General features: G+C 46.7%; 1 protein-coding gene across 1 annotated transcript in view; it reads left to right on the forward strand.

The window, feature by feature from the left end:
• The window catches only part of abcc12 (ATP-binding cassette, sub-family C (CFTR/MRP), member 12), a 181,186-nt gene that overhangs the window by 99,404 nt on the left and 56,079 nt on the right, over positions 1 to 25,703 (forward strand). Inside the window, exon 18 of the mRNA XM_070896944.1 lies at positions 17,686 to 17,789. Within this exon, the coding sequence (XP_070753045.1) occupies positions 17,686 to 17,789 (104 nt within the window). The remainder of the gene's footprint in view (positions 1 to 17,685; positions 17,790 to 25,703) is intronic.

Consider the following 25,703-nt stretch of genomic DNA (forward strand, 5'->3'; position numbering starts at 1 on the left):
ACATGAGGCTCAATTTTCCTCAGTTATCGGCGCCGTTTTTTGGCGCGCGTTGCTTTTTTGGCATAAATTAAAATATCCAAGTTTCCCCAAAGTTTCTGTGCCAGCATAACTCAGTTAGTTACAATTTTTTTGTGTCATGGGGATGTCTGCGCCATTTATTTGGATTTAAGCAAGTTTTGCCAACTTACATTTTTCAGAGGACAGCATATGTGACCACTCCCATAATAGCTTCTGGGCACTTAAATAAAAACTAGCATACGCTAAAAAAATATGGCACAGAAAGACGCCATTGTTTTAAGGCTAAGTTTTGGAGGGAGTCAAGAGACAAAGAATATGCATCATGAAGCTTCATTTCTTCAAAGTCAAAAGGGAGAAAATGGAAGTCTAATGCAATTCTTTAATTTTTGATTTTTTTCAAAGTACCAAGCCATCACCAAACATCTCCTCACCGGGCTCGAGGGTCAGAGCGTCGGCCGGCAGAATCGCTCCTTCACCCAGACAAAAGGGCTCAGGGCTCAGCTTCAAAAGAAGCCCGGGGGTGGGTGGAAGCCGAACTGAAGGGATGAGAACCTATTGTCATACAGTAGATTCAAAAGAAGCCTGGGGGGTGGGGCGTGGGGAGGTCGGGGGGTGGGGAGTGGGGTGGATGCTGAACTGAAGTGATGAGAACCCTTAGACACACAGTAGCTTCAAAAGAAGCCCGGGCGGGGTGGTGGACACCGAGCCCCTGTGTCCAAGTGAGGAAGCAATTCTGCTGGCTGACCCTCGAGCCCAGTGAGGAGATGTTTGGTCGCTGGTGGGGTGGTACTTTGAAAAAAATCTAAAATTAAAGAATTGCATTCGACTTCATTGCCCCAAATGTCTTCATTGAATACCAAGCTTCCCGTTCTAAGCAAGCCTATTGCGCATGCGCAGACAAGGGCGTGGTCCATACTAGGGCATCGAGCTTGGGGAGACAGAGAGAGGAAAGAAGGTTTATGTCCTTTGTCTTGCTGTTTTGAGTTTCTTGCAAAGCTACAGTTTAATTCTGGGAGCAATATTGACAATGCTATACCTCGTGCAAGCCTTCTGCATGATGGTGCTGCGGAGGAGACGATTGATTTGACATCATCACTTAAGGAACCTCAGAGCACGTAGGATGATGGGCAGGAGGCCTTACCCACATCAAGTACATCGAGATAGGCGATCATACCTGCACCTGAGTGATGCAGACTGTGTGAGAAGGCTGCATTTCCGCAAAGAAGTTGTAACCGAGATCTGTGAGTTTGTAAAAGCAGACCTGCAACCAAGAAACGTCAGGAGGACTGCTTTGTCAGTTGAAGTAAAGGTTACAGCTGCACTTTCATTCTATGCATCTGGAACATTCCAGGCCACAATTGGGAACGTTTGCGCCATTTCTCAAAATGCAACACATATCTGCATTCGTCAGGTGACTGCTGCACTATATGCCTGGAGGAATGATTACATATTGTTCCTCATGACCGCCCAGGCAATGCATGACAGGGCTGTGGGCTTCTCAAGGATTGCTGGCTTCTCAAAGGTACAAGACTGCATTGATTGTACCCACATCACCTTGCGAGCACCTTTGGAGGATTCCGAGATGTACAGGAACACAAAAAACTTCCACTCCGTGAATGTGTAGCACATCTGTGATGACATGCATCGCATCATGTCAGTTGATGTGAGATACCCTGGGAGCACCAATGATTCGTTCATCCTATGCAAGAGTGCCATACCTGCCATGTTTCAGCAGCAGCCAGAAGAGCAGAGCTGGCTACTGGGAGACAAAGGGTACGGCCTCGCCACCTGGCTCATGACACCCCTACGTGTAACCCGGACGGAAGCTGACCGCGAATACAACATGTCGCACATTGCAACACGTGGCATAATAGAGAGGACCATTGGCATCTTGAAACACGTTTCCAATGCCTGGACAATTCCGGAGGGTACTTACAATGCTCCCCTGAGATTGTCAGTCAGTTCACTGTTGTGTGCTGCATGCTTCATAACGTAGCCATCATGAGGCAGCAGCAACTGGTAGTAGAAGGCCCACCTGAGGTGAGAGTGGCCGATGATGAGGAGGAACATGCAGATAATGAGGAGGAGGAAGAGGATGAGGACGAGGAAGCCATGCAACTACCTGAACCCGGAGCATGACAGTGAAGGAGGACGGGCCGTCGTGCCCCTTTAACGATTGCTCAAGCCTTATGCCAGCAGCTCATCGTGAACACTTTGCTATCTGAAGGCTCAGCGGCAACTATTCCAAATGGACCATGTTTACTGTTTGGACCTGTTCCGTAATGTTGTATTGTGTTAATAGAGCTACCTGTGATATTCCCTCCCTCATGTTCACCAACAGTGTATCAGCTGCCTGAGACATTCCCTCCCTAATGTGCCTGGACAGTGTTCCCATTTCTCGTGGGAGTGTTGTTACTTCTCCCGACAGTCCCGATACCACATCAAAACACCCCACTGATGGTGTCCAGGAGTGATCGCGTAAGGTCAATGCTCTCCACACTCATTGCCATCATCTGAACCACATCTGTTAGATCCTGCACCTCAGGAGAGCACTGTCGAGCTCTCCTTCCACACCTTTATCCTGGGTGTGGCTCGCTGCATCCCACTGGAACCCGCAGCCTTGGACGGTGAGGCCCTGGGTGTGCCTCGCTGCATCCCACTTGAACCCGCAGCCTTGGACGGTGAGGCCTTGGGTGTGCCTCGCTTGCATCCCACTCGGACCCGCAGCCTCGGACGATGGGGCCCTGGGTGTGCCCTGGGAGGGAACATGAGGGAGGGAATATCGCAGGTAGCTCTATTAACACAATACAACATTACGGAACAGGTCCAAACTGGAATCCCCAGCCTCGGACTGTGAGAAACCATGGAATGCCTTAACACTCGTACCACTCAGGAAAGAGCCTGGCACCTCAATGGGCAGCACCTGCACCTCCTCCAGAGTGAGTACAAGAGTGAGGGCTTCATCCTCCCCCTACCCCTCCCCCGCCATGCTCTCGGTCTGTATTATGTCTGCAATGCACTTATGAATAACTCCACGAGGCAATGTGTTGTACTCAAACTGTAGTGACCTTGGTCCTTTATTCATAACTCCAGAGTGAGGCAAAAGCATGGTGAGCAGTCTTTTATACTGGGCTCTGCACACCTCTGCAGGTGACCCTCAGGTCTCCCAATGCAGTGCCTTCTGGTGGACAGCCTCTTCCACAAGTGCAGGAAACCCCGGTCTCCACCAGTTGCACCCTCTAGTGGTGCCAGCATAGTATATACATAGTGTAAACCTTATTGATAGTACATCAGGTAACAAGTCTCCATCTTATGCAACTATACAGTGACTACACAGATATATCTATAGTTTGCATATATAATAGTCTGGAAGGTGGGAATGGAAGATGTTCTCCTCTTCAGGCTCGTCCATGTCTGAATCTTCTTCTGCATCAGCTTCAGCCTCGTCAGGATTGGCCTCAAGTTCTGCAAAATATAACAGAACAGACAAATGGTTAGCAGCAGAGGAGGGGGCAGGGTGGGTGGCACGAGTAGGCTCACACAACGTAGGCATCAGGCTCATTTGAAGGACCACGATGAATGATAGCACATTGCATCAACCGAAGCGTAGCTGATGGAGACATCCCCATAAACCGAAGCATGGCTAGCCCGCACAGTACTTAACATTTAGCAAAGCCAGACTGTGGAATTTGCAGGACTTACCCTCTCCCTCGAGTGTGGGCCCAACTTGTGCAGTGATGGTTGCTTTTCTCCAGGCAGGACCCATCAAAGCAGCAACCCTGTCTTCCAAGTGTGTCAGTGGGTGCAGATTTTCCGGGCCTCCTCCTGTTCGAGCTTTTTCCCTTTTGTTGTGTGCTACCTTCCTCTGCAAAGATGAAAATATTATTTTTTAGAGAGGGTGTCTTGCTGCTGGGTGGGACATACAGATGGTCACATTTACAATTGCAATTCCAGTGAATAAATGAAAATATTACCTACACTAACTATTTGACCAAGGTCCTGCCACTTCTTTTTGCGCTGGCCTCCAGACCTCGGGGTGGTCACCATTGCACAGGGATCTTCTGCAAGTTGGTTCCAGCATTTCTTCATTTCTTTTGGTGAAACTTTTATGTGCCCTCTGCTGGTGTCCAGCTCGTGCCATCTGGCCTCAATTACAGTAACTAGTGCCTCCACTTCATCCTGTACGAAATTCCTGGTCCTTGAACCGCATTGCATATTGTAGCTAAGTAAACAGGGGACCACGGCGCCCTGGGCTGTGGCACTCTGTGACTCCTCCTTACTGTCGGTGCAGAGTCCCACGTTATGGGCTGCAATGCCATCTCCTCCACCTCTTGGGCTAGCCCCAGCTGATCCACCATGGGAGGTTCAGCTTCCCCTTGGACCTTGCTAATGGTAGAGCCTTTCTCCCTACTTCTGTTAGTGGGCTGAGAACCTCTACCCAGTGGTGGGATAGCCTTACAGGAGCAGTGAACCAGCCCCGGCTGTAGAGCTTCGGGGCCCGCTGCCTCCTCCGGAGCCTCCAAATCCACCGAGGCCTGTTCCTCCCCCAGTGCCTGATTCCCTTCCCTTGCTCGTCCCCTCTGTTTTTTACTTCTTTTGGGGTCAAACAATTTACATTGATTAATGTGATACCACTTCACCCGGCGAGGCAGTCGAACCGCATAGACCATAGGGCTAGCCTTGTCGACTATGCTGTATGGTCCCGTATATAATGCTTCAAAAACCCCCACCCGAGCATAGTTCCTCACCATGACCTGGTCCCCTATCTCCCATTCGTGGTGTTTGCTGGGTTCTAGCAGCAATCGGTTACTCTGATGCTGTCTGCCCATGTTACTAGCAGCCTGCCAGTGAATCTGTTTGAGGTGTTCAAACAGGTTCCTGACAAACTGGTCCCGGTTCACCTCTCGGAGCTGCCCTTCGGTGAGAACCGGCGCCAACACATGCACTGGGGTTCTCATGATCCGGCCCGTCATCAGCTCATGGGGTGAGTACCCTGTGCTCTTTGACTGACTGGTCCAGATTCCCATGAGGACCAATGGTAAGACCTCCACCCACTTGTTCGGTAAGTCTCCCGTCTCCCTGCGCAGCCTTTCCTTTAGGGTCCGGTTCAGGCGTGCTACGGTGCCTGAGGACTGAGGGTTGTAGGCGACATGCCATTTGGCTCTTATCCCCAGCACCTTTAGGGTGGCCTGCATCACCTGGCCGGTGAAGTGGCTTCCTCGGTCGGACTCCACGATTTGAGGTAGACCCCACCGAGAGAACACCTCCCTCACCAGGATTTTTGCAGTCCCCACCGTGGTAGCTGTTCGGCAAGGGAAGGCTTCCACCCACTTGGAAAACACATCCACCAGGACAAGGCAGTATTTATAACCTCCCTGGGCGGCCGGTAGGGGTCCGATGTAGTCGATCTGGATCGACTGCCATGGTCCCTCTACCCGCCTGACGTGTCCCATAGACGCCTTCCTTTTCTGAGGGTCTGGATTGTTTGCAGCGCAAACCAGACAGCCCGCACAGAAGTTGCGGACGTCTTCCCGGAGGTCTGGCCACCACCCTGCCTTTTCTACCCGTTGCCAGGTAGATTCCGGCCCAGGGTGTCCCGCACCTGGACCCTCATGGGCCAGCTGAAGGAATTCCCTCCGGTGTTGTGGCGGCACTACCCATTTGTCCCCTTTAAACAACACGCCTTCCCGCACAGCAATATCTACAGCACTGTATGGGCCCTCTGCCTTTTCCCCCCTTTTGATAGCAGCCAAGGCAGCCTTCAGGATCGGATCCTGCATCTGGACTACTTTAAGGTCCGGGGCCGCAGCCGCCCCTACGCTCCCTTGTGTCCCTGGCTTGCTTCTTGCTGCTGCTATCCTGCCTGCCTCATATGGGTCCCATGGGCGACCTGTGCGAGCACCTTCCCTTGCCAGCACCTTCCCCCCGTGGCTCAGTTTTGGAATGGGCCTTTACCTTATGGATATATACATTCCCGGTTTCTCCCACTGCAGCCACGATCTTTTCTAGCAGGGGTTTGGACACAAGGGGCTTCCCATCCGCAGAGGTGTACCCCCGGCGTGACCAAATCGCCAGATACTCTGTACATGAATTGCAAGTGAACATGCTGTCCGAGCAAATCGTGTATGGGGTAGGGAATTCCTCGGGGTGTGTGACCACATACATCACCGCCGAGAGTTCTGCCTGCTGGGCGCTCAGGGTGCATGGGAGTTTAAGAGCAAAGGCAATTCCTGTCTTGGGATCCCAAACTCCGCAGCCCGTGAGTCTTGTACCCGCGGATACTGAACTGGAGCCATCAATGTAGATCTCGCGGCCTGTGGGGTGTATCCCTGCCTGAAATCCAAAGTTAATGTTGCATACTCCCTCCACAGAGCATCGATGCGGCTGCCCTGGATAGATTAAATTTGCTGCGAGCCTGGGCTCGCAGAGGCCCTTGACCTTTAAAGTCATTTGGGAGAGGAGGAGGGTCCAGCGATTGATTCTAGCACTGCTCACTGTCCCGTCCTTAATCCTCCCGTCCAACAGCATCTGCGTCGGGGTATGATGGGTGAGGAGTGTAATGGGGGATATTCCGGTGAGGATCTGAGCTCTCTTTACTGCCAAGTGGGTGGCAAGCAAGTGCCTCTCACAATTGGAGTATCCCTTTTCTACCTCCGTGAGGACCCTGGAGGAGTACACCACTGGTCTCAGCTGACCGTTTCGCCCCTGGAGCAACACTGCACTTAAGCTGTCACCACTGGCTGCCACCTCCAGGAAGAATTCCTCCCCCCCATCAATTGCCCCGAGGGCTGGTGCTACCTGCAGGTCTCTCTTAAGACGGACAAATGCTGCCTCACAGCCCTCGTCCCATTCCCACTCAACCCCCTTATGTAGGAGTCTGAGCAGAGGGGCGGCAGTGGCTGCATAGTCCTCGATGAAGTCCCTACAGTAGCCAGTGATTCCCAGGAAAGACCTTACCCCTGACACATCCCTAGGGACAGGGAGTTCCTGCACTGCCTTTCTTCTAGCCTCATCAATGGCCCTTTCTCCTGCCCTTATCGTCAGGCCCAGGAATTTTACCTCTCCTAGACCTATCTGGGCTTTCTTGGGGTTAACTTTAAAACCCCCTTCCTTCAGTAAGACCAGCAGTTCGGCCAGCAGTGGACCGTGTTCCTCACTGCTGTCTGTGAACAACAATAGGTCGTCCACATACTGGACCAGCTGGTGTGGCTGGCTGAAGCCTTTTAAGCAGTTCGCCATGCATTGGTGAAAGATGCTGGGACTATTATGAAAGCCCTGTGGGAGGCAGCTCCATGTATACTGCTGTTCCCGGAAGGTGAAGGCAAACTTGTACTGGTCTTCCCTCCGTACAGGGATAGACCAGAACCCGTTGGATATGTCCAACACTGTGAAATTGGTTGCGGATGCAGGGATTTCCCCTATCAGATCCGCAACCGCCGCTACTGTGGGGGCACAAGCTGGGATGTTTTTATTGAGCACCCTATAATCCACCGTAGCCCTCCAAGAATTGTCCGGTTTCCTAACCGGCCAAAGCGGGGAGTTGACATGGGTGGCTATGGGTCTCAAAACACCCTGCTCGACAAGCGAGCTTAAAGCTGTCTCCAAGTCTGCTTCTGCCTCTCGGGGAAAGCCATACTGCTTTTGCGGGCGGGACATGGGATCCCCATCTATTCGAACCTCCACTCCTGTGACTCTCCCACAGTCGTGTTTATGGGTGGCAAATGCTGCAAGATTTGCTTGCACATAGGCCCGGTACTCGGCCGGGGTGTTACAGACCAGAACCTCCAGTTCGTAACCCGCTTTTGGCTTCATTGTACACAGAGTCCCTTTTCCCTGTTTCTTATCAATAACCATGACTTCTCCCTCTGCTCCCGTGCCCACTGTGCCCCATAGACAGTGATTCCTCAAGTCTACTAGGATCTGGCGAGCGATGATAAAATCAGCCCCCAAAATCCCTTTTCCCACCTGCTCCCAGTTCATCAGGACGCACTTCCATTGTGTTTGGAGTGCTCCTAAACGAACTGCAAGCGGGACTGAGAAAAACCCAGCCTTCTCATTACCTGTGAACCCAACTAGTTGATACGGCACCCCGTTTGATAGAGGTGAGGTTGCGGGGTCCTCCGAATGGACTATCGTGCTGGAAGCACCAGTGTCCAAAAGGTAGGTACCCAATACACCCTCAACCTCCATCTTGACCCAGGGTCGTCCCCAGGGGTCATATTCTAGTGGGCACAGGTTTGCAGGCTGGGTCTGGGCTAGTCACGGCCTCTGTACTGGCAGGGTTGCTGGTGCTTCCCTGCCTGTTGCTGTGGCTACCTTCCCAGTCCCCTCCAGTGCTGTCCTCACTGCAGCTACTATCTCGTCAAGGGATGGTGAGGAGCTCGCTCCACTTCCCCCACTCTGGGCGGCTCCTGAAGGACTTCTCCCCCCATATCTCTTTACTGGGCTCCTGCAATCCCTTTTAAAATGCCCAGCTTTCCCGCACCCGTAGCACACACCCTCCTTATCAATCGAGCGGCCACCCTCCTGGTGCCATTCCCTTTTGGGAATCGAGTTGGGTTTTACTTCATTTACCCGACCTTTGGAGGTTTTCTCCTCCTCCCCTCCTCCATTCCGTTGGACCAGTGCCAGTTGCCTGACCACTGCTTCCTCGGTGAGGTTGGGGTCCCGGGAATCGAATCACAGTTCTGCCCTGGCCTTGAGCCGGGACAAGCAGTTTGCCACCAGCATCCTCAGCCAGTGGCCAGTCTGTACCGCGGAAAGATTAGCCCGGTCAAGGAGCTCCCCACAGACTGCGTGGTATACCACCCACAGCCTGTCCGCAAACGCCTGCGGGGTTTCCCCTGCGAGCTGCCTTGTCCTTTCGACCCGTTCGAAAGGACTGCCGTCGTCGAAGCCCATAGCCTCAAGGACGGCCCTCTGGACCTCAGTAAATGTACGCTGTCCCCTCCGGCATTCTGCCGGTAGGGCCTGGTACAATTTGGTGTCCAGAGAGAAGAGCAGCAGCTTGGCTGTCTCTGCGTCGTCGCACCCATTAATTTCCCCTGCCTGCATCACCTCCATGAAGTGGATAGATGGGTCCCCGCTGCGAGTGAGTTTGACCAAATGGGCCACCATGGCCCTGAGTGATTGAACTCCGTGGGGAATAATAAAGTCGCTCTCCAGCGCTCCCCGACGTTGGCCACCTCCCTGTGGAGGACCGTACTTGCGCTGCCTGACCGAGCACATCCGCCCTGGTTCAGGATCTTTCTGCGTTGGTCCCTCTACCTCCGGCTGTCCCACCATACCCGGTGCAGCAGACAGTGCCTGGTCGCCTGATCCAGCCCTTAACTGACCCACGGCTGGAACCTCACATCCTGCTGCCAAGCGGGACACATTGGTCCTGCCCCCAGCCCTGGGTATGCTACTACCTGCGTGCCCCGCCCCTCCTGGTACCCCACCGGACAAACCACCGGTGCCTCAGGAGGCGGTCGGGCGTCTCTTGCCTTTGGATTCTCCTCTACCCCCCAATACTCTCCTTTGTCCCCTGTGGACCCTCCAGGTCCTATCAGGGCGACCATCCCCTTTGCCTGGGATAGAGCGTGGGTGAGAGTTTTAATCCTCTCCTGGCAGGGACCGTGATCTGCAAACTCACTGCTACTGGCCACTTTATAGGCTGTCTGTACGTCTTTTAATTTATTCTCCAGTTCCCAAATTTTCTGGGTGTACCGAGAGTTCTGTTCCCGGAGGGACCCCTCACTACCCTTGGCCTCAGTGACCTGACACTGAAGATAGTCCCGGCTATTTCGGAAGGTCTCCTCCAACTGCCGGTTCCTTTGCTGCTCCTCAGCTAATTCGGCCAGCAGGTTGTCCCCAACCGCAGCCCGGATAGCAGAGAGCTCCTCTGATTTCTGAAGACTCTGTTCTAAGTCCTTCACCCGCTGGTCGAGCTTTCGGACTTGGCGGGTGAGGCAGAGAAGCCAGATGGCCTTTTCCACCCTGTGGTTGTGGTCCTTCCCTGCTGTCCACTGAGCAGCAGCATCCACTGGGCGCTCTGCCCGAGTGAGGGCTTGCACCCAAGGTTTGGTGAGGTTCACCTTGCCAAAAATGTATGAGGAAATTCTCTCCTCCATTTTAGTTTCCTCTCTTATCACCTCATCTGTTATATTAACATCTCCTGTTTGCTTAAGTCCCTTCGTGGTCGCCATGTTCTGTAAGGGGTTTTCACAGGGTTGTTGTTGTGCCTTGGGTGTCTCTCTTTGGGCTTCTGCCCTCACAGCTTATGCCTGGCCTGTGAGGTACCCTGAGTGCTGCAAGAGCACCCCTGGAGAGACTGTGTCCACAGCTTATGAAGGGAGTTTTGAGACTCGTGCGTCCCCACAGCTTATGCCTAGCCTGTGAGGCACCTGTGAGTGTCAAACACTCCTAACCCCTTCTTCCCTAGCCTGTGACACACAGTTGAGCGTTTTCGAGGCGCTCCTAGCTTCCCTTACATGGTTCTGACATAAGACTCACGATCAGGAGATGTAATACAATAGAACTGAGACAAGGTGATTCCAAGAGGAACTTTAGGCTTCCAATTTATTTGGCAAGGTGTAACTCAACAAACAGCAATACACCAACAAAACAATCCCCCTAAATCCCACTAAACGGACACAATGAAAATCTTTACACCAGTTTAGCAGTACAATGCCCAACCTCCCACCTTTCCTGGCCTAACTGAGTTGCGAGTTCTGGGGACCAGAGGTTATACTCACTACTGTGCCTTCCGCAGTCTGGTGGTTTGTTTCTTCTATCTTTGGTGTCTTCGGACACTGGTTTTCCTTCAGTGTCGAGAGGCCTGTGGTTGTGGTTGTTGAATCACGAGGGCAGGGAAAATCATCACTCCTCTATACCACTACGTCAGAAACCCCTTTTTTATAACCAGATTATCCAGTCCGCCTCTCCTGCTGAAGTCGATTCTTCTCATTGGTGGACTTTTGATTTTGAAAAATGCAGCAGTTTGAGGTTTTTAGGTTTTTTTCCCCACTGATCTTAACCTACTCAAGGTTTGAGTGGGTGTTGATTTCATTAGCCTCCTGTAGCCATTGTGCTAGTCTGGCCTGAGCCAGATATTTCTATGCCTGATGAAAAAGGTGTTGGAATATGTATGTGGCATTGTTTAAATGCTAATGTTTTCAAGGGGCAAGTTTCGAGGGTATACAGTTCCCAGACAATTTGATTAGTTCCAATGTCCAAACTGGCCCTTTTGATATTGACTCCACCCCTTTTCTTGCAGACCTTTAAAAAAAATCCCAAATTCGATTAAAGTTCGTAGTTTCTTCCATGTGCACTTTAGGATTTCAAACTTTCTGGTAGATAGTTCCAAATTAAATTCCCTTTCCTATGAGTCCAAACACTGGGGGGGGGGGGGTCTCCATTTGTGTCCCAAAGTTTTCCTTCCATCGGTTTCAATTCACAGCACAGACTGATCCCACAGCCCTTTTCCTTCTGGGTAAAATGAGGGGGTTTTCGTCCTCCCCTACAGGTTGAACTGAAGAATAAAAACGAAGCAATTACACTGCTGGGAGTATAGACCCCTAAACAGTCACAGTGAAATAAAAGAGCAAATATGTCGGCAAATTTCTGAGAAGGACAGTAATAGTAAGGGATTTCAACTATCCTGACATTAACTGGGATAGAATCAGTGTAAAAGATATAAAGGGCATTCAGGAGAACTTTTTTAACCAGTACGTAGCAAGCCTAACCAGAGAGGGTGCGGTTCTGGACTTAGTTTTAGGGAATGAAGCAGGACAGATGGAAGGGGGGAGAGGATTTTGGTGGTAGTGATCATAATTCAGTTAGATTTAGTGTAGTTATGGAAAAGGACAAAGATAGATCAGGAGTTAACGTTCTCGATTGGGGAAAGGCTAATTTTACTAAGCTAAGATGTAATTAAGCAAAAGTGGACTGGAAACAGCTACTTGAAGCAATTCAATGTCAGGGCAGTAATAAGGCATTCAAGGAGGAGATAGTAAATGTTCTGAGTAAGTAGGTTCCCACAAAGAAAAAGGGTGGGACTCCCAAATCTAGAGCCCCTTGGATGTCAAGCACATTCAGGGTAGGATGAGGCAAAAAAGGAAAGCTTCTGTCAAATATCGAGACCTAAATACAGCAGAAAGCCTGGAGAAGTATAGAAAGTGCAGGAGTGGAATTAAAAAGGAAATTAGGAAAGCAAAGCGAGAGCATGAAAAAATAATGGCAAGTAAAATCAAGGAAAATCCAAAGAAATTTTATAAATACATGAAGAGCAAGAGTATAACTAAAGAAAGAGTAGAGCCTATTTAAGACCAAAAAGGAAGCTTGCGTGTGGAGGTGGAAAACATGGTTATGGTTCTTAATGAATACTTTGCGTCTGTCTTCACAAAAGAGAGGGACAATGCAGATGTTGTAGTTAAGGAGAGTGAAATATGAGATGAGATAAACATAGTGAGAGCGGAAGCATTAAGGGATTTAGCATCTTTGAATTAGATAAATTGCCAGGACTGGATGAAATTTATCCCAGGCTGTTAATAGAAGCAAAGGAGCAAATAGCGAAGTCTCTGACCATCATTTTACCAATTCTCTCTGGCTACAGGTGCACTGCCAGAGGACTGGAGGACTGCTAACATTGTACTGTTGTTTAAAAAGGGAGAAGGGGATAGGCCAATCAGCCTAACCTCAGTGGTGGGCAAATTGTTGGAAAAAATTCTGAGGGACAGTGTTAATGATCATTTAAGAACATAAGAAATAGGAGCAGGAGTAAGCCATATGGCTCCTCGAGCCTGCTCCGCCATTTAATAAGATCATGGCTGATCTGATCATGGACTCAACTCCACTTCCCTGCCCACTCCCCATAATACCTTATCCCCTTATCGTTTAAGAAACTGTCTATTTCTGTCTTAAATTTATTCAATTTCCCCACGGATTAATCAAGGACAGTCAGCATGGATTTGTTAAGGGAATGTCATGTCTGACTAACTTGATTGAATTTTTTGAGAAGGTAACAAGGAGGGTTGATGAGGGTAAGGTGTTTGATGTAATCTATATGGATTTTAGCAAGGTTTTTGACAAGGTCCCACATGGCAGACTGGTCAGAAAAGTAAAAGCCCAGGGGATCCAAGGGAAAGTGGCACGTTGGATCCAAAATTGGCTCAGTGACAGGAAACAAAGGCTAATGGTCAACCGATGTTTTTGTGACTGGAAAGTTGTTTCCAGGGGGAGTTCCGCAGGGCTCATATAAGGTCCCTTACTTTTTGTGGCATACATCAATGATTTACAATTCAATCTTCCTCGCTGCAATGCTTCATTTCACTTTTAACAAGCTCCCTGCTAGAGTGGAGTAAATCTACAGGACAAGCAGGAAATTGTTCAACCTCCGACGCCTCCAGTCCAGATCCAAGGTTGTTCCAACCTCTGTCATTGAATTACAGTATGCAAACGTGCTTGCGTTTGTGTACACGCAGAGGCCGAACTCCAAACCATCGTTGACACCTTCACTGAAGCGTATGAGAGTCTGGGTTTTACATTAAACATCCGTAAGACAAAGGTTCTCTACTAACCTTCCCCCACCACACAGTACTGCCCCCCGATTATCAAGATTCATGACGAGACCTTGGACAATGTGGACCACTTACCATACCTTGGGAGCCTACTGTCAGCAAGGACAGACATCGATGATGATGTCCAACACCGACTTTGGTATGCCAGTGCAGCCTTCGGCAGCCTTTGGAAAAGAGTGTTTGAAGACCAGGATCTCAAACCCGGCACCAAGCTCATGGTCTACAGAGCAGTAGTGATATCCGCCCTCCTATATGCTTCAGAGACATGGACTATGTACAGTTGGCATCTCAAAGCACTGGAGAAGTACCACCAACACTGCCTCCACAAAATCTTGCAAATTCATTGGTAGGATAGGCACATCAACGTCAACGTTCTCTCTCAGGCCAACATCTCCAGTATCGAGGCATTGACCATATTCGATCAGCTCCAATGGACGGGCCACATTGTCCAAATGCCCGATACTAGACTCCTGAAACAAGAACTCTACTCTGAGCTACTTCATGACAGGCGAGTCCCAGGAGGGCAGATAAAATGTTTCAAGGATACGCTCAAAGCCTCCTTGAAAAAATGTAACATCCCAACCGACTCTTGGGAATCCCTGGCCCAGGACCGCTCAAAGTGGAGGAAAAGCATCCGAGAAGGCGCCGAACACATCGAGTCTCTTCGCCGGAAGCACGCAGAAGCCACATACACAGCGGAAAGGGCGTACAACAAATCAAGCACCTCACCCACCCGTCCCTCCAACCACTATCTGCCCCACCTGTGACAGAGACTGTAGATCCTATATTGGTCTCATCACTCATCTTAGTACTCATTTTAGTGTGGAAGCAAGTCAACCTCGAATCTAGGGACTGCCTAAAAAGAAGAGATCGCAATGTTAGGGGCATGATTAAGAAGTTTTCAGATGATGCACAAATTGGCCGTGTGGTTGATAATAATATATTTTATTTATATAGTGCACTTGTTAGGCCACAGCTAGAGTACTGCAGTTCTGGTCACATTACAGGACAGATGTGATCGCACTGGAGAGGGTACAGAGGAGATTTACAAGGATGTTGCCAGGACTGCAACATTTTAGCCATGAGGAAAGATTGTATAGGCTGGAGTTGTTTACTTTGGAACTTAGGAGGCTGATGGGGGACTTAATTGAGGTGTCTAAAAATATGAGGAGCCGAGATAGAGTGGATAGGAAGGACCTATTTCCCCTAGCAGAGAGATAAATAACCAGGGGGCATAGATTTAAAGTAATTGGTGGTAGAATTAGGGGGGAGTCGAGGAGAACATTTTTCACCCAGAAGGTGGTGGGTGTCTGGAATTCACTGCCTGAAGGGGTGGTAGGGGCAGAAACCCTCATTATATTTAAAAATTACTTCAAAATGCATTTGAGGTGTCATAACCTACAGGGCTACGGACCAAGAGCAGGAAAATGGGATTAGGATGGATAGCTCTTTTTCGGCCGGCACAAACACGATGGGCAGAATTTTCGGGGTGGTGGGGGGGGGGTTCAGCGGGCACTATAGGTGATCAGGTGGAAAAGTGATTTTTTTTGGCAGCAGGTCAGGACCCCGCTGTCATCCCGCCGCCACGCACCTTTCCCAAATGTTGGGTCTGCCAGCGCTGAGCAGACTCACGCAACGGCGGGGGAGGCAATTGAAATCATTAGTGACTTGGTTACAGCCATTTAACAATGCTTTTTTCTCAGTTTTTTGATTTTGGCAGGTCGCCCACTGGGAGGTCACTTGCCATTGTTTCAGCTGATGAGCTGACAGCTTCAAATGTCAAGTCAATGCTCCCAGCTGATTGAGAAATGTTCCCTTAGGCACTAGCTTCTCTAAACTGCATTTCCACTACAGATTCAGAATGCTGCAAGTCTTTACACAAGTCTCCTTCCAGTCTGACCTCATTACATCTACCACCATTGACAGATCGCTTCTGTCATCTAAAGATCATCTGCCATCTATACCAGCAGCATCGGTGCTCTTCAAACTCTCTCACCTTGGTCCTCAGAATTACACCATCAGCAGCCCCAACACCAGCAATGCCAGGCACTTCGGCAGCACCAACAACATCAACCTTCTCCGCAATCACCTCATGCTGCACAGGACCCAAGGCATTGGAAACCTGACCACATTGCTGCCCGGGACGCCAGAGATGGCCTCACCATGGCCAGATTAACTTCACTTGATGCTGCACACCCTGTTGCCAGGTTGGCACCACCCCACACCAACACCAACATCATCCCTACAATGCTCAAGCCATTCCTTTCACACTCATCACCATTGCGGGAGTATCGTTATGTCCCGTCATTCACTACAACTCACTAAGCCACTTCTAAAGGTGCACACAGATCTGTCCAAGAATGGAATGTGTTGAAAATTTCACATGAACATTGGCTAAAACACACAAGTGCCTACCCTTGTGTATTGTTAGTTGGTATGATTGGACTAGGAAGAGGGTGAATGTGAAGGGTGGCCAGTGAGATAGGGAACTGATAATGTAGATAGAGGGGGATGGGTGGAGGTGCAAGGTAAGTTGGTTTGAGTAAGGATGTGCAGGAGTAGGGTAGGGGAGGCAGAGTGATGGGGCTGTGATGAGTGGCACAGCAGGATGAGGTTGAATATAGCTTTGCAGTAACATTTCGTGATCTACTGAGATCATTGAAAGGTTTGTACCACTGCAGCCTGGTCCTCCTGACAACATCCCTAATTGCGCCCTCGTGTACAATGTGCAACCAGGGCGCGTTATTCTCCTGGCGAGATCTCTTCCGCACATTGGAAGGGAAGAGGACATCCCTGTGTGCTGTGACTCCCTCCATAATCATGTGGAGGGAGTCATGAGACAGCCTGGGTGTCGCTGTGCACCTCTGTGCAGTGCTTGTCAGTGTCTGCAGCACCTCAATGCTGTTGAACACTGCCAACACAAACGTCATAATTAATTTGCGTATAGTCCCTTTAAGAGAACCGGAAAATGAAGCATCATCAAATGACATCATCAGACCCGCTTCCTTCAATTGGCTGATAAACGCGCTGGGTGGTCTTAACAAGCCCCATCAGGGGAAAATAATGTTACACAGTGGGCTGGCCAGGACCTGCCACCGACGTCACCCACCATGACCCACCAGTTTGATAAAGTCCAGCCCGATGGGTCAAATGACCTCCTTCTGTGCTGTAAATTTCTCGGATTCTATGAATTTTGGATACATCCATCAGTATGTTTTCTCACTAAATACAGAACAATGTTAGACCACATCATTCACATCATCATGAAATTCTGAAGAAGGATCTGCATCCAACGTTAATTTGTCTGTTCTCTCCACAAATGCTTTCTCCCTCGCTGTGAGTTGGCAGCATTTTCTGTTTTTATTTCAGATTTCCAACGTCTGCAATATTTTGTTTTTTAAAACAATTGTCTGACAGTACAGGACAGTTTGTTTTTGTGTAGGTGACTGCATTTACACTGATATTCCTTATGAAGTCTCTAAGTCCAGATAGTTCTGCACTTTCAATTCTTGTCCAGTAAAAACTGGCTTGGTATTACTCAAAGTTATTTCACTTTAAACCCTAAACGTTTTATTCTGAGCACTCGATTATTTCAATTCTCTGGGCTGATTTTCAGCAATGACATATTCACATGATCCACTGCACCACTTGATTACCTTTAGAATCATAGAATCATATAATGGTTACAACACAGAAGGAGGCCATTCGGCCCGTCGAGCCTGTGCCAGCTCTCGGCAAGAGCGCTTCAGCTAGTCCCCGTAGCCCTGCAAATTTTTTCCTTCAGGTACTTATCCAATTCCCTTTTGAAATCCACAATTGAATCTGCCTCCACCCACCTTTCAGGCAGTGCAGTCCAGATCCTAACCACTCGCTGTGTAGAAAAGTATTTCCTCATGTCGCCTTTGGTTCTTCTGCCAATCCTCTGGCTCTCGACCCTTCCGCCAATGGGAATTTTAAGAGTTAATAATTAACTATTTATGACATAAATCCATATTTTCATATAATTTAATTTCAATACTCTTTTTGATGTTTACTTGAGCTATACTTTAGAAAATGATGTTTCGCTGCAGATAGCTAATTAAATTGTTTATTCTAATTTGTTTTCTAGGATATGTATTCTTTCTTTTTGTTCTCTTTCTATTCACCCTTATGATCAGCTGTACAACTTTTAGTGGATGGTGGTTAAGTTATTGGATAAGCCAGGGATCTGGGGTGAGTTTCTCCGTATACAACCAATGCAAGCATTCATCTGTAAACTTATGAAAAGTATAATCCTTTAAATTATTTTTGTATTTCATTCAGCTGTTTAGAACAAATTACCCTATACATTGGAAAGAATTGCCTCTCTGAAAAATGAAGAATGAAAGCTCTTATAATTTTATTGATTGCAAGATAACAAAGTCTATTAAACATTCATTATATTATATATGGTTCAGGTTCCAATGTACCAAGCGAAAGAACATTTCTTAATTCACGATATTCTTTGAATACATGGACAAATTAATTCATTATCTTGTGTGCAAGTAACCTAAGTGAAAACATGATCAATTCTTTGAAGTCGATAGCACTATTTGAGCACCAAAATACAATTGTACAAGATTACTTTGTCTTGATTTATTTAATGTATATCATAATTTAAGAAATGTTCTTTTCTTCAGTGCATGCCTCTGAGGGCAAAAAACGTTAGTGGGAGTTGTGTACAGACCTCCAAACATGTTGGGGAGGGCATCAAACAGGAAATTAGGGGTGCATGCAATAAAGGTGCAGCAGTTATAATGGGTGACTTTAATATGCACATAGATTGGGCTAACCAAACTGGAAGCAATACGGTGGAGGAGGATTTCCTGGAGTGCATAAGGGATGGTTTTCTAGACCAATATATCGAGGAACCAACTAGGGGGAAGGCCATCTTAGATTGGGTGTTGTGTAATGAGAGAGGATTAATTAGCAATCTCGTTGTGCGAGGCCCCTTGGGGAAGAGTGGCCATAATATGGTGGAATTCTGCATTAGGATGGAGAATGAAACAGTTAATTCAGAGACCATGGTCCAGAACTTAAAGAAGGGTAACTTTGAAGGTATGAGGCGTGAATTAGCTAGGATTGATTGGCGAATGATACTTAAGGGGTTGACTGTGGATGGGCAATGGCAGACATTTAGAGACCGCATGGATGAACTACAACAATTGCACATTCCTGTCTGGCGTAAAAATAAAAAAGGGAAGGTGGCTCAACCGTGGCTATCAAGGGAAATCAGGGATAGTATTAAAGCCAAGGAAGTGGCATACAAATTGGCCAGAAATAGCAGCGAACCCGGGGACTGGGAGAAATTTAGAACTCAGCAGAGGAGGACAAAGGATTTGATTAGGGCAGGGAAAATGGAGTACAAGAAGAAGCTTGCAGGGAACATTAAGACGGATTGCAAAAGTTTCTTTGGATATGTAAAGAGAAAAAGGTTAGTAAAGACAAACGTAGGTCCCCTGCAGTCAGAATCAGGGGAAGTCATAACGGGGAACAAAGAAATGGCAGACCAATTGAACAAGTACTTTGGTTCGGTATTCACTAAGGAGGACACAAACAACCTTCCGGATATAAAAGGGGTCAGAGGGTCTAGTAAGGAGGAGGAACTGAGGGAAATCCTTATTAGTCGGGAAATTGTGTTGGGGAAATTGATGGGATTGAAGGCCGGTAAATCCCCTGGGCCTGATGGACTGCATCCCACAGTAATTAAGGAGGTGGCCTTGGAAATAGTAGATGCATTGACAGTCATTTTCCAACATTCCATTGACTCTGGATCAGTTCCTATCAAGTGGAGGGTAGCCAATGTAACCCCACTTTTAAAAAAAGGAGGGAGAGAGAAAACAGGGAATTATAGACCGGTCAGCCTGACATCAGTAGTGGGTAAAATGATGGAATCAATTATTAAGGATGTCATAGCAGGGCATTTGGAAAAAGGTGACACGATAGGTCCAAGTCAGCATGGATTTGTGAAAGGGAAATCATGCTTGACAAATCTTCTAGAATTTTTTGAGGATGTTTCCAGTAGAGTGGACAAGGGAGAACCAGTTGATGTGGTATATTTGGACTTTCAGAAGGCTTTCGACAAGGCCCCACACAAGAGATTAATGTGCAAAGTTAAAGCACATGGGATTGGGGGTAGTGTGCTGATATGGATTGAGAACTGGTTGTCAGACAGGAAGCAAAGAGTAGGAGTAAATGGGTACTTTTCAGAATTGCAGGCAGTGACTAGTGGGGTAGCGCAAGGTTCTGTGCTGGGGCCCCAGCTGTTTACACTGTACATTAATGATTTAGACGAGGGGATTAAATGTAGTATCTCCAAATTTGCGGAAGACACTAAGTTGGGTGGCAGTGTGAGCTGCGAGGAAGATGCTATGAGGCTGCAGAGTGACTTGGATAGGTTAGGTGAGTGGGCAAATGCATGGCAGATGAAGTATAATGTGGATAAATGTGAGGTTATCCACTTTGGTGGTAAAAACAGAGAGACAGACTATTATCTGAATGGTGACAGATTAGGAAAAGGGGAGGTGCAACGAGACCTGGGTGTCATGGTACATCAGTCATTGAAGGTTGGCATGCAGGTACAGCAGGCGGTTAAGAAAGCAAATGGCATGTTGGCCTTCATAGCGAGGCGATTTGAGTACAGGGGCAGGGAGATGTTGCTACAGTTGTACAGGGCCTTGGTGAGGCCACACCTGGAGTATTGTGTACAGTTTTGGTCTCCTAACTTGAGGAAGGACATTCTTGCTATTGAGGGAGTGCAGCGAAGGTTCACCAGACTGATTCCCGGGATGGTGGGACTGACATATCAAGAAAGACTGGATCAACTGGGCTTGTATTCACTGGAGTTCAGAAGAAACGTTTAAAATTCTGACGGGTTTAGACAGGTTAGATGCAGGAAGAATGTTCCCAATGTTGGGGAAGTCCAGAACCAGGGGTCACAGTCTAACGATAAGGGGTAAGCCATTTAGGACCGAGATGAGGAGAAACTTCTTCACCCAGAGAGTGGTGAACCTGTGGAATTCTCTACCACAGAAAGTTGTTGAGGCCAATTCACTAATTATATTCAAAAGGGAGTTAGATGAAGTCCTTACTACTAGGGGGATCAAGGGGTATGGCGAGAAAGCAGGAATGGGGAACTGAAGTTGCATGTTCAGCAATGAACTCATTGAATGGCGGTGCAGGCTAGAAGGGCCGAATGACCTATTCCTGCACCTATTTTCTATGTTCTATGTTCTATGATTATATTTTCCACAGAAATCGTTTGTGCAGATAATGTATGAAAGGCTTTTCATTTTGAAAACTGGAAGCTCGAACGGCTAAACCAATGCAACCATTTATGTGGTATATAAAAAGACACTCCTGATGCCATTGGAACAAACAGAATTTACTAATTTCTGAATATCATACTAAAATTTGATTTTTTTCTGAGATGAAATGGGTAAGAGATTTACTCCATGTATAGCAAACACATGGGATAGATTTTCACTTCAAGTGCTGATTCAACACCTAATGAGCAGGGTGATTGGGCCATGCATCTGATGAAAAGTGTGAGAGGCTTAAACCATTTTGATGGTCGGACCTTGTTAGTGAGTGGCAGGCGAGTTACCCGCGTGTTTGTGGGTGTTAATGAGCAGCTTGCCAATGATGGAGGTGGGACTTTGGGCATGCTCAGCATATATACGAAGAGAGGCTCTGAGATACTGTTGCTGCTCCTCCTCCTCCACTAACCATATAAGGGGAGCAAAACTGAACCCATTTAATGACATGTTCTATCTTCTAAGTGGCTCCTTAAATCCAGAAAAAACTTTCAACTACTTCGCCTTCACAAATACAACACTATAGAGAAACCAATATTTCTGACCTATGGTCCAGCTACTTGTCTGGAATTGCCCCTTTTAACTAACGTTCCACCAAGCACAGTTCAACTTCCCAGCTTCCTGTGTAGATTCTGCCCTCACCAGTACCATCTACAAGATGCACTGTAGCAACATACCAAGGCTTCTTCAAGAGCAACTCCCAAACCTACCACCTCTGCCAACTAGAAGGACATAGGCAGCAAGCATATGGGAACACCGCAACCTGCAAATTCCCTTCCAGTGATCTGGAATGCACTGCCTGAAAGGGCGGTGGAAGCAAATTCAATAGTAACTTTCAAAACGGAATAGAACATAAGAACATAAGAATTAGGAGCAGGAATTTTGTATGTTTCAATGAGACCACCTCTCATTTTTCTAAACTCTAGAAAATATAGGCCTAGTCTGCTTAATCTCTCCTCGTAAGACAATCCCCCCATCCCAGGGATCAGTCTGGTGAACCTTCATTGCAACCCTTCTATGGCAAGTATAACCTTCCTCAGGTAAAGAGATCAAAGCTATAAACAGTACTCCAGGTGCAGTCTCACCGGGGCCCTATATAATTGCAATAAGAACATAAGAACATACATAAGAAATAGGAGCAGGAGTAGGCCATTTGGCCCCTCGAGTCTGCTCCGCCATTCAATAAGTTCATGGCTGATCTGATCTTGGCCTCAACTCCACTTCTTTGCCCACTTCCCATAACCCTTGACTCCATTGTCATTCAAAAATCTGTCTATTTCCACCTTAAATATATTCAATAAGATGTCTTTACTCATACTCAAATTCTCTTGTAATAAAGGGCAATATACTATTTGCTTTCTTAATTACTTGCTGTACCTGCATGTTAACTTTCAGTGATTTGTGTACAAGGACATCCAGGTCCCTCTGAACATCAACACTTCCCAATCTCTCACCATTTAAAAAATACTCTGCTTTTATATTTTTCCGACCAAAGTGGATAACCTCACATTTCTCCACATAATATTCCATTTGAACATAAGAGCATAAGAAATAGGATCAGGAGTAGGCCATTTGGCCCCTCGAGCTTGCTCCGCCATTCAATAAGATCATGGCTGATCTGATCATGGGCTCAGTTCCACTTCCCTTCCCGCTCCCCATAACCCTTTATTCCCTTATCGCTCAAAAATCTGTCTATCTCCGCCTGAAATATATTCAATGACCCAGCCTCCATAGCTCTCTGGGGCAGAATTCCATAAATTTACAACCCTCATCTCAATTTTAAATGAGCGGCCCCTTATTCAAAAACTATGCCCTCTAGTTCTAGATTCCCACATGAGTGGAAACATCCTCTCTGCATCTACCTTGTCGAGCCCCTTCATTATCTTATATATCTCAATAAGATCACCTCTCATTCTTCTGAATTCCAATGAGTACAGGCCCAACCTGCTCAATCTTTCTTCATGAGTCGATCCCTTCATCTCAGGAATCAACCTAGTGAACCTTCTCTGAACTGCCTCCAATGCAAGTATATCCTTCCTTCAATAAGACCAAAACTCTACCCAGTACTCTAGGTGCGGCCTCACCAATACCCTGTACAATTGTAGCAGGACTTCTCTACTTTTATACTCCATCCCACTTGCAATAAAGGCCAATTTTCCATTTGCCTTCCTGATTACTTGCTGTACCTGCATATTAACTTTTGTGTTTCATACACAAGGACCCCCAGGTCCTTCTGTACTGCAGCATTTTGTAATTTTTCTCCGTTTAAATAATAATTTGCTTTTTTATTTTTTCTGCCAAAGTGGATAACCTCACACTTTCCCACATTATACGGCATCTGCCACATTTTTCCCACTCACTTAGCCTATTTATATCCCTTTGCTGATTTTTTGTGTCCTCCTCACAACTTGCTTTCCCACCCAGCTTTGTAACATCAGCAAACTTGGCTACATTACACTAGGTCACTTCATCCAAATCATTAATATAGATTGTAAATAGTTGAGGCCCTAGCACCAATCCCTATGGCACCCCACTAGTTACTGTTTGCCAACTGACCCATTTATCCTGGCTCTCTGTTTTCTGTTAGTTAGTCAATCCTCTATCCATGCTAATATATTATCCCAACCCCATGAACTTTCATCTTGTGCAGTAACCTTTTATGTGGCACCTTATCAAATGTCTTCTGGAAATCCAAATACACAACATGCACTGGTTCCTCCTTATCCATCCTCAAAGAACTCCAGAAAATTTGTCAAACATGATTTCCCTTTCATAAAACCATGCTGACTCTGCTTGACTAAATTAAGCTTTTCCAAATGTTCTGCTACTGCTTCCTTAATAATGGACTCCAGCATTTTCCTGTTCCCCATTATTAATTCCCTGGTCTCATCCTCTAAGGGAATGACAAATGTTAGGCTAACTGGTCTATAGCTTCCTGCTTTCTGTCTGCCTCCTTTTGTAAATAGATGTGTTACATTTGTGGTTTTCCAATCAGCTGGGATCTCCCCAAAATCCAGGGAATTTTGGTAGATTACAACCAATGCATCCACTATCTCTGCAGCCACTTCTTTTAAGACCCTAGGATGCAAGCCATCAGGTCCAGGGGACTTGTCCATCTTTAGTCCCATTATTTTACCGAGTACTTCTTCTTTAGTGACAGTGATTGTTTTAAGTTCCACCCTCCCTATAGTCCCTTGATTATCCATTATTAGAATGTTTTTAGTGTCTTCTACCATGAAGACCGATACAAAATATTTGTTCAAAGTCTCTGCCATTTCCCTGTTCCCCATTATTAATTTATTAATTCCCTGGTCTCATCCTCTAAGGGACCAACATTTACTTTAGCCACTCTCTTCCTTTTTATATACCTGTAGAAACTCTTACTATCTGTTTTTATATTTCTTGCTAGTTTACTTTCATAATCTATCTTCTCTCTCTTTATCATTTTTTTAGTTGTTCTTTGCTGGTTTTTATAAGTTTCCCAATCCTGTGGCCTCCCAATAAACTTGGCCACTTTGTATGCCATTATTTTCAATTTGATACGATCCTTTATTTCCTTAGTTAGCCACGGATGGTTATCCCTTCAATTAAAGTCTTTCCTTCTCATTGGAATATATTTTTGTTGAGAGTTATGAAATATCTCCTTAAATGTCAGCCACTGCTCATCAACCGTCGCACACTCTGCTTTCATCCCTTTGTTGTCTCCTTTAAGCTTAGGACACTGGTTTGAGATCCAACTTTCTCACCTTCCAACTGAATTTGAAATTCAACCATGCTATGGTCACTCTTTCCTAGAGGTTCCTTTACTATGAGTTAATTTACTAATCTTGTCTTATTACACAATACCAGATCTAAGATAGCCTGCTCCCTGGTTGGTTCCGCAACATACTGTTGAAGGAAACTATCCCGGATACACTCAATGAACTTTTTCTCAAGGCTACCCTGGCCAATTTGGTTTGTCCAATCAATATGAAGTTCTTTCCCATTCTCTTAACCTGTCTATATCCCCTTGAAGCCTGTTTGCATCTTTCTTGCAACTTAAATTCACACCTAGCTTTGTATTATCAGCAAACTTTGGATATATTACATTTGGTTATATTACATATATTACATAGGATCAATATTTGAAAGGACAAAAAATACAGAGCTATGGGGAAAGGACAGGGGAGTAGAACGAATTGGCTAGCTCTACCAAAGAGCCGCCACAGGCACAATGAGCGAAATGGCCTCCTTCTGTGCTGTATCATTCTATTTAGAATAGGTAGAAAGGGATATAACTAAAAATTGTACTTTATTTGCAATAACTGTTACAAACACAAAAACATTTCATATTCTTTGACAGCAAAAAAATTCTCCAGATGTTAATATCAGGAATAATTTCTGCGATTGCATTTGATGTACACAATGGTTGCCTGTAATGAAAATGGTGCAATGAGTACAAGTTAGGCAGTAAACAATGGCATACAGACAGAAGCAACTAATAATAATAGATGCCTCACCAAACTTACCGAGCACAAGACATAGGCAGGAGAATTTATACCAAGGGGAGAGCCCAGAGGATTATCTTGGCTAAATACATGCTCCAAGAATTCTGGTCAATATTATATATACAAAGGCCAGAGTTGTGGGTAATTGCACTGAGAGAAAATCTGACAGGAATGGAAAAGTGATGTGCAAAGATTCTCTGTTCTTTGTTGATTTGTTGGATTGATACAGAGTGATACGATGCATCTTCAGCAACTATTGTGTTTCTGGCACAAAATGAAAGTACAATTTAAATTTTACAGAATTT

The sequence above is a fragment of the Pristiophorus japonicus genome, chromosome 13, assembly GCF_044704955.1.
Source record: "Pristiophorus japonicus isolate sPriJap1 chromosome 13, sPriJap1.hap1, whole genome shotgun sequence".
NCBI lineage: Eukaryota > Metazoa > Chordata > Chondrichthyes > Pristiophoridae > Pristiophorus > Pristiophorus japonicus.